This window comes from Chelonoidis abingdonii, chromosome 1 (assembly GCF_003597395.2).
Source record: "Chelonoidis abingdonii isolate Lonesome George chromosome 1, CheloAbing_2.0, whole genome shotgun sequence".
Classification (NCBI taxonomy): domain Eukaryota; kingdom Metazoa; phylum Chordata; order Testudines; family Testudinidae; genus Chelonoidis; species Chelonoidis abingdonii.
The window spans coordinates 228,195,048-228,204,994 of record NC_133769.1 but is presented as its reverse complement, the minus strand read 5'-3'; the positions used below and the strand labels follow the sequence as shown (position 1 = coordinate 228,204,994).

The window sequence follows — 9,947 nt, the reverse complement described above, 5'->3', positions numbered from 1 at the left end:
GCCTCTATTATGGTGTCTTTGAAAAGCATCCATGCAGGGATTTCACTTTAGTCACTGAACCTTTTAATTTCTGTTTAACTAACCCTCTCATTTTTGCAGTTCCCCTTTTTTAAATTAAATGCCACAGTGTTGGGCTGTTGAGATGTTCTTCCCACCACAGGGATGTTAAATGTTATTATATTATGGTCACTATTTTCAAGTGGTCCTGTTATAGTTACCTCTTGGACCAGCTCCTGCGCTGCTCTCAGGACTAAATCAAGAGTTGCTTTTCCCCTTGTGGGTTCCCATACCAGCTGCTCCAAGAAGCAGTCATTTAAAGTACTGAGAAATACTGTCTCTGCATTTCGTCCTGAGGTGACATGTACCCAGTCAATATGGGGATAATTGAAATCCCCCACTATTATTGAGTTCTTAATTTTGATAGCCTCTCTAATGTCCCTTAGCATTTCATCATCACTATCACTGTCCTGGTCAGGTGGTCGATAACAGATCCCTAATGTTATACAGGTCTCTCACAACTTATGCGCATTTAACATGCGCAATTTCAGCTTTACACTGAAAGGCCTGGAGTCCCGGAGGGGGCATGGCCTCAAGATTTAAAGGTCCTGGGGCACCAGCTGTGGCTGAGATTCCCAGGGCCTTTAAATCACTCAGGGGGCTCCCAGCTGCAGAAGTGGCTGGTAGCCCCTGGGGCGAATTAAAAGCCCCGAGACTCCAGCCACCGTGGAGCTTCCGGCCCTTTAAATGCCCCCCCCCCGTTCCGCTGCCAGCAGTGGACAGGATTTAAAGGGCTCTTCCGAGCTGCCCACCAGGGCGGAAAGCCTGGCGGAGCCCTTTACATCCTGTCCATCGCTCCAGTGGCGGGATGGGGGGGGGGCATTTAAAGGGCTCCACTGGGCTCCCCACTGCGGAGGGAAGCCTGGCGGAGCCCTTTAAATGCCCCCCTCGCCCCTGTCCCGCCGGCTGGAGCTGCAGGCAGGATTTAAAGGGCTTGGGGTTCTGACTATACGCAGTTTTCGCTATACGCGATAACCGCAGAACAGAACCCCCGCCTAAGATGTGACAGACCTGTATTCTTATTAGACATGAAATTACTATCCATAGAGATTCCATGGAACATGTGGATTCACTTAAGATTTTTACTTCATTTGATTCTACATTTTCCTTTACATATAGAGCCACTCTCTGCCCACGACCTGTTCTGTCCTTCTGATATATTTTGTACCCTGGAATGATTGTGTCCCACAGATTGTCCTCAGTCCACCAGGTTTCTGTGATGCCTATTATATCAATATCCTCCTTTATCGCGAGGCACTCTAGTTCACCTATTTTATTATTGAGACTTCTAGCATTTGGGTAAAAGCACTTTAAACACTTGTCACTGTTTATTTGTCTGTCCTTTTCTGATGTGTCTGATTCTTTATGTGAATGTTTCTCATCTGATCTGGCCCTTACATTATCCTCTTCCATCCTCTGCTCCTGACTATAACCTAGAGAATCTCTATCAATAGACTCTCTCTAAGAGAAGTCTCTGTCCGACCCATATGCTCCTCTGCAGCAGTCGGCTTTCTCCCATCTCCTAGTTTAAAAACTTCTCTGCAACCTTTTTAATGTTACATGCCAGAAGTCTGGTTCCACTTTGGTTTAGGTGGAGCCCGTCTCTCCTGCATAGGCTCCCTCCATCCCAAAAGTTTCCCTAGTTCCTAATGAATCTATACTCCTCCTTTCTACATCATCATCTCATCCATGCATTGAGACTCTGAAATTCTGCCTGCCTACCTGACCCTGCGTGTGGAACTGGGGGCATTTCTGAGAATGCCACCATAGAGGTGCTGGATTTCAGTCTCTTCCCTAGCAGCCTAAATTTGGCCTCCACGACCTCTCTCCTACCCTTCTCTACGTCACTGGTACCTACATATACCACAACCATCAGCTCCTCCCCAGCATTACACAAGTTTATCCCCAAAAGGACAGTTATTACCATCATTGAGAACATCTAAGAGACTGAAAAATGGGGGTTTTCCTTCTAAAGGCTCTACAGCTAAAGAGAAAACAAACAAGGGATGGTGTTAAAATGAAAGCCTTACTCAATATTTTACATTTCAAATACTTTAACTGTTTTTCCTTTTTTTCTGTATTGTTAATAAAAGGCTAAAAATGATGTGTGTGAACCTTTGGTTTGTCTAGACTGGAAGAATTACAGTAGAAAATTGAGAGGTTTTCTGTGCTTATTTTTTATGATAAACCTAAAATAGTGTTTTGACTGATGAGAACATTCTGGCTCCCCATTAGTCAATGTGGACCATATGCCACAGAACAGGGTGTCTATATTATGGGTGCATTTCTTGAAATTCAGCAACACTCTTGACCATGCTGACATTGATGAGAGTAGTAGCTACTTGCTTTTCTTTGATCACACTCAGCTCCACTGCTCAGGAAAGAATGAGGAGCATGATTTTACCACTTTAATGTTTCTGCTTACTAGAGTTGATATTTGCCCCTCTATTTAATTAAAGCTATTTTCCTTGACAATATTTCTGAAGTAAAATCAGAGTATGCATGTGATTTTAGAGTATTTGGAAATATCAATTTAAAGAAGAAGTTTTGCTTTCAGGGCAAACCTGCCAGATGGAGCACCTGCAGAATGTAAACGAAGAGCAACTAATGTGCACAACATAGGTTGTCAGAAAGCTGACAATGCTGTTTGCTTGGCTTAAATGGCCACAGCATATCAGGTTGGGCCACTCCTATTATTCTGATGCCAGGCTACCTGTAAAACAATCAGGTATGCAACAGAGCCTTTGTCCTGTTGCACATGTGATTTCTGGGGGACCGTATCTTGCAAACCCTTGTTAAATTACCTCAAATTTGGACCACTAAACCTATCTCCTTGAGGAACAGCAATTTGCAAGTCTATCCAAGTAAGCATGAAGATTTTACAGTCAGTTAACCTCAATTTTAATCACCATCATGCTACCCACCAGTTTACTCTGACCCTGTAACCTTAAATTCAAGCCAAAATTTAGAGTTTGTATAGGGTTTTATAAAACCCAAGTCCAACAGAAATGTTTCCATAAAATAAAAAACTGAGTTTTTAAACAAGCAAAACTTCCCCTGAAACATCTGCATCACCAAGAACCTGAAAGTTAGTGGGCAAGATTTAAACCTCCTTCATTGCCCTTGCCAAGAGAAGTACAAGCAGCTAATTATCTGAACAAAACAAATATGAATTTTAAAATTCTTTCAATTTTAATAAAGTTGCTAGTACCATAATTAAGGACATTTCTAAAGTGTCCCTTTATTTTAGAGTATGTGTAGCTATGTCCATTTTCAGAAGATTGCCTGTTCTGCTTGGTGTGTATTCATTTATTTTCCATGTAAGTGATTTAGACTCACCTTTTTTCTTAGCTTCCCTCTGATATGACATAACCTCTTCACACCATCAAAACACAATGCCTCCAATCTTCCATTGCCCAACATCTTGATCACTTGAGCATACTCTGGAAGAGAGAGAGTCCAACATGTTGCTGAATTACATAATTTTAAACAATCAACAGGAATTTTTACAAGATGCATTTATTTTAGTGTTGAACCAAGAGCCCTAGTCATGGACCAGGATCCCATTTTGCGAGACATGCTATAAACAGAAGAAAAAGATAGTCCTTGCCCCAAGAAGCATACTCTGGAGGCTCTGCGAGGGGAAGGTTCAATGGTGCCTGGGCCTGCGGCAGACTGATGGTCACTACCACAGACCTGCTGGGTGATCTTGCCTTAGAATGGGATGAGGAGTAGGACCTCTGTGACCAAGAAGCATCTCAGGGATTCTACGGAGGCCACTGGTATGGGTAGGACACTGGGGTGAGTAGGCTCCAGCCAGGGGCACCCCGGTCCTGAGTGCAAGACGAGTGCCAATCCTGATACCCACAGTGCCCCGTGAACGACCCCCTCAGTGTGGGTCAGGTGATGGAAAGCAAGAGGAGGAAGATCCTAACCTGGATGCAAAGGAGTTCTGGGCTTCAGGGGATGAAGGTGGAGCCAGTCTTGAGGATGGGAGCAACTGGTCTGACTCATTCATAGCCCAGAACGAATTCGGAACTGGCACTGACAGTGGAAACTATGTTAGCAGTGCCAAATATGCCTCTATCATTTTTGGTGCTGGAAGCAATGCTGATCCCAAAGTCAGCAGCGGTACCAGGATGACTGATGGTACCCAAATAGAGGGCAATGATTGCCATCCTGGTAACACAGGTGGCACTAACAGCAGGGGTGCTGAAAAAATTCTTGCTACTAAAGAGGTCTCGTGCCAAGCCCAGCCCCACTTCCATTGAATATGGAAGAAAACAGCAGGGTGTAATGCCAACAGACAGGTTCGGCAGCTCACCCAGCCAATGGGGCTATAAACAATGTAGCTCTGGCAAAATCTTGATTAATTTAATAGCTTTCTCTGGTCTTGAAAAATGCAAGAGCAGCTAGTATTCACTTTCAAGGCTCTTCGCAGTCAATCCCCACTCTACCTAACATCTCTGATTCATTATCAAGCTGTTGATGTTCACTTCTGATTGGTCCATTATGCTAGCCTTCACCATCATTTGTTCACCTTTCAAAGAAGCACCTTCATGCTTTATCCTGTGTAGCCACACATACTTGAGAGGTGTTCCACATAAACATCCACAAAGCTGCCTCATTTTCCATTTTCAGATCCCTTCTCAAAATTCCTTTGCTGTGATGTCAATTTTTTTGTAGGCAACAGTTAGCTTGCTAGTGTGGAGAGACCACTGCCTGTCACATTGACCAATATTTTCCATGTGGATATACTCCAAAAATCACAATGTTACAAACATTTTTTGTTTTCATCACTGCAACTTTATGGATATTATAAATGTTAAAGTTTTATTGTTGGAAAAAATGCAAATTTGAACTGATATGCGCTTAAATTAGCCATAACCATGCTTTAAAAAGTCTTTTATGTTACTGTTGGTATTTAAAGTGACTATATGCTTTCTATACTGAACCCCTCTTACATTTATGTATGCTTTATTTTTTCCCCCAAATATTTTTAAAAGATATACAAGTGCCTACATTTATTATCTCTGACTTCCAGATCAAGTGTGCTCATTTTACACATGACAATTTGTGGATCCATCACCACTCCCCTCCACCTCTACAGATAAGATTACAAAAACAAGCAGATCGTTTGGGGACAGGAGAGCATTATTTTCTCCCCTCTTTTGGTGTATTCTGAATCCCATCTTCAGGGGGTCCTACTGTCCTTAAAAGGATGCTGTCCCTAGATCACACTTTCATACATATTAGCCTTCAACTGAGAAAAGCAAAGCCCCCAGGACCTCTGCTTGTTGGAAGGGAGAAGGATCTTATGCTAGCTCCTTTCTCCATGGAGAGGTGGGGGCAGGAAGGTCCTCTGCTACTTGATTACACTTCCAGTCTCTTGGACAATGCTAAAAGCTGGTTGCAACTACTTCCCCTCAGACTGTAGTTGGGTCCTCCTCTTCTGTGTGTAGCTTCAGGACCTACATCTGCTGCTGCTCATAGTTTACATAAGCAGCTGCATGAAAATGACATGATTCACAGTGGCCCGCTAGTATTTGTTTTCCAAGTTTCCCACCTACCAGTAAACAAACCAGTTTCATTTCACTGCTTCTTCAACCTATGAAGAAGAGCATGGACAATGGAGCAGATCACAGGGTATGAGTGTTGCAAGTCAAGGAGGCGCATCACAAGAGCTGCAAGACACTAAGCCAATTTGTGTTTTAGCCATCGGGGAAATATTAAGCAAAGCTATTGCCTGAATTTCATTTGGTTACCAAGCAAACTATCTGACTGCTAGGTGAACACTCAGATATACTCACTATTTTAAAATTTACTACATTCCTCCTCTACCCAGTCATGATCTCATAGGTTTCCCTATCAATCATTCATCATGCTGCCTCTGGCAGAAGATGGTTGAATGCTGCTCCCTATAGCACAGTGATATTACTGAGTGAGCCAGAGGTGATCTCTAGAAAGAAACTAGGAACAATTTACACATAGGAATAAACAACCTTTTTTTTAATCACACAGCAGCACAAACTGCTTGAGGAGCAAAGAACTGAACTTATTTCTTAGATACATTAATAAATGGGAAGTGAAGTGGATAGATCTTCATTCCCATTCAATTTGCCTTTTGCTAAATATATTCCCAAGATGAAGATGCTCCATTCCATCACATCAAGTACTTTTGTAGTTTTCAAACATCCAAATTAAACCTATACACAGCTCAATTATCCCTTGTGTAGGAACCTTCAAAGTATTGTAGCTACCATATTTGACGGAATTACAATTCAAAATCTCACCTTGTCCATCCTCCTTGAACACTAATTCTCTCTTCTCCGATTCATTCTCATTCTTACCTCGTCGTCTGTTTTTACCTCCCTTACCTAAATTGAAAATAAAATCAATCACTATATGCAATTTAGAAACCTATATAAAATCAAGTATTGGAAAGATAAAATAGCAGTAATTTGTTAGACCTAAGGAAATCTATGTTCACTGCTGCAGCTTTAAAGCACTATATCTGGGTGTGTGATAAAACTGATCTTGCTTCTTAGAGCACTACACCATGATGATTTCAAGTTTCTTTCAAAAAGGATGAAGAGACTGACTAAAGTCAAAACCGCGAGAGACAAATTTTAATTTTCATGTTCCTAATAAATGTGATGAGAAAAATAGTATTCCTTTGGTTTCTTAGAAGTCCAGCATAAGCTACAAGAAAGACTTAAAAACCTATTCTCTTCAGCGACAGTTTGATCATCTCATCTCTGCTCTAACCCTTCCTAATTCTGAGCTGAAGTGGCAGGGCTAGGATACAAGAAAAAAATTCCACATGAAACAGACACAGAAGAAATTCATGTGCATATAAATTCCTCAGCCACACACCAGAAAAGAACATGTAGGAGAAACTGAATCACATCTCAAGAGCACCACCTACCCCTTAATCTCACCTCAGTGACAGTATGCTAAAGCCATCTTGTTATTTTACTTAAAGTCTGGAAGTGTTTTGTGTTTCTTTGGATCAATTTCAGCAATATTTATTATCAAATTACCTCATCTTTGTTCTTATTTCACCATTGCCAAACAAGGGATCAATTAAAAGATCATATAGTGCTAACTACTGAGTAGTTAAACTCACTTTGAAATTTAGGTAACAGCAGCCTTCAAAAGAACATTTACCACCATCACCCCTGAACATGCAATTGATTGCATTCTGGTGGACCTCAGTTAATCAACCTTCATGACTGTCCAGGAAAGAGAGAAAGTACAAAAGGGGCTGAGTAATGAATCTTCAGTTTCAGTTGTGCTGCTACTGGTGAACACGTTCTTGCAGGGACTGGGAAAGCATCCAGGTGAACTCCCCAACCCAAATCAGTGAGTGATGTCACTATGCAAATAAACAAGACAGAAAAGTGTAACCTACTCTCAATAAAAACATGAAAGTGACTACAGTATATAAAAGATAAAGTTTTATCTTTATCAGACAGACAACTGAAAAACTAAAGAAAAATAATTTTAGGGATTTTCCTGTAGCAATAGGAGGTGCAAATATCCAGATGGACATGTGATTTTCAAATTGATGCTTTCCTTTTAAACAGCAGCATTTCAACAAGCTTCTGGCAACAGGATTCCTTTTCTTGTTGAAAAATCAGCAAGAATAGCTTGCAGTTTTTGTAAATCCTGCCTCCAAAAAATTGCTTCCTTTCTCTCCTTTCCTCTTTCACATCAGCACAGGGAAACATGTTAACAAGACCTGTTAAGGTTTCTAACACATGGAAACAGCGGTGGCTGGTGGTGCCCCTGTGAAGATCTGCATGTACTATACGAACAAATGCTACAGTTAAGAACCGGAGCATAGCACCAGTTAACACTTAAGTGCTGGTTGAGTTTTGCCATACAGGGGAGAGTGGAACAAACTTACTCCCCGAGCCCGAGGCTCGCTCTCTCTACACGAGTCTTTTTCTTCGCTACTCAGCTGCATGCTACCGCCCCGCCCCCGCCCCCCTCCCTGCCAGACCCGTCGCTCATTCAGCCCCAGTCACGCACACCGGGCCACGGGCCCGAGAGGAGCCCGGCGGGAGGGACCCAGCGTGAGCCAGCGAGGTCGCCGCGGGCCAGTGGCTGCGCAGAGCCGTGAACCCGGGTCCCGGCCGGTGCGTGTGTGGCGGGGAAGGTGCCGGCGACCCGGGGCCGGTGCTTCAGGCCGCGCTCACTAACCTGGAGCTACGCGGCAGGAGGCCAGGCCAGGCCGCAGCGGCTGTGACCACCCTGCCCGGATCCCCCGCCGCCCCCCCGCCAGCGAGCTCCGGCCCGCTCCCGGCCTGCCCTGCGAGGAGAGGCTCCTGGCGCCATCCCGAGCACAGGCCGCTCCGGCCTGAGGGAGGGGACGCGCCAGCCCCAGGCCCGAGCGCGAAGGGAGGCCTCACCTTTATTCTTAGGCATGGCGCCGGCCGCTCCTCACTGCGGGGGGAGGGGCGGGTGTCTGCTCGCTGCTGCTGCCGGTCGGGCGGTGGGTTCCTGCGCGCGGGCAGCAACTCCTCTCGTGGCGGCCGTTGGGATTGGAGAGTCACGCGACAGGCAGATCCTTACGCGGCTGCGAGAGCGACCGCAACAGGCAACCGAGACTGCGGCTCTCGGCGGTGGCTTGTGTGCCGACTTGCGCTCTGGCGCCCCCTGGCCGCCGGCGGCTTTCATTGCTCGAAGCCCCGCTCGGTCCGAAATGCGCATGCATGGGGGCGACTTGCGTGGAAATGGAAGCTTGAGAGAGGGTCCGAACGCAGGAGGCCAGGTGCGCGTGTTTGCACGTGACAGCCCCATTCTCAGCCCGCTGCGCAGGGTCCATCGGTGCTCAGGATTTTCTTGTGAGAGTCCCGATATTTGCTGTTTTTCTTAATGTCCCACTGTAATGTGAGATTCTGCCCTGTCCTTAAAGAAAAGGGTCTAGCCCTCCTGGCTGGGGTGGAAAGCTAGAAAGTGTGAGGTCAGCAACGTACCTAAAAGAGTCAAAACCCAGAAGGCAAACACAAGCCATCTACCATTTATTATTTTGTTACCATCTCATGATTTTTAGCTAATCTTATTTTTGGGAGAATGCTCACATAAAAGTAACCATATTTCAGGTTCACCAAAAGAGAACACCGTTAGAGGAGCAGGATGGGGAGCTGGAGGGGTATGTGGCAGGGAGCCTGCAACTCCAGTTGTCATCCCCTGCATGGAGAGGCTGCGACTCCAGCTGTAAGCTTCCCAGGGAGGAAAAATCCCAGGCAGTGGCTAATATTTTAAAAATTGGCCCAGATGGAGATTGGTGGACCAAAAATGAGGTCATGTACATGAAAACCCAGATGTATGGTACCCCTAACCTGACATACTTTTTAAATACCTGGGGGGCTAACTACATTGTGATCAGTAATCATAACTGCCCAGCACCACTAAAATTCATATTTCAAATAAAATTATGTGAGCTGCAGTATCCAGTGCTAAAATGGAAAGGGCTCTGGATGGCAAATGGAAAAAGGGACAGCAGACCCAGCCCATCCACCCAATGAAACAAATATGCTCCTATCTCCTAGCACTCAGCTCTAAACTGTGGCCTTCCCTATATAGCACTTGGAGGGATAGCTCAGTTGTTTGAGCATTGGCCTGCTAAACCCAGGTATTTTCATTTCTTTTTATAGTTCCTTTTGTATTTGTTCTACAATCTTTCTTCCCTTCCTCTTCTCGGGACTTTAAACAAGTCAGGTGAGTCATAAGTGGCCCTCACACATGGGAAGAAAGGGCCCCATCCTCAGGGTCGCAAGAGGCTACAGGGAACGCTAGCACAGAGTATTTTAAAAGGCACATACAGAGAAAGTTATTGAAAGCTAAAGCAGTTTACATCATTGTTCCTTTCCCTGGGCTAC

At 44.6% G+C, this 9,947-nt stretch overlaps 1 protein-coding gene across 2 annotated transcripts in view; it reads right to left on the bottom strand.

Moving 5' to 3' along the window:
* EIF1AX (eukaryotic translation initiation factor 1A X-linked) overlaps positions 1–8,708 on the bottom strand; it is a 20,392-nt gene extending 11,684 nt beyond the window's left edge. The window contains exons 1-3 of one of the 2 annotated variants that reach the window (XM_032778001.2): positions 8,475–8,708; positions 6,351–6,434; positions 3,397–3,500 (exon numbers count right to left, since the gene is read on the bottom strand). In XM_032778001.2, coding sequence (XP_032633892.1) covers positions 3,397–3,500; positions 6,351–6,434; positions 8,475–8,490 — 204 coding nt within the window. In that variant the 5' untranslated portion in view covers positions 8,491–8,708. The remainder of the gene's footprint in view (positions 1–3,396; positions 3,501–6,350; positions 6,435–8,474) is intronic. The other variant, XM_032778002.2, reaches the window with a different exon arrangement.
* Between the last annotated feature and the right edge of the window lie 1,239 nt (positions 8,709–9,947).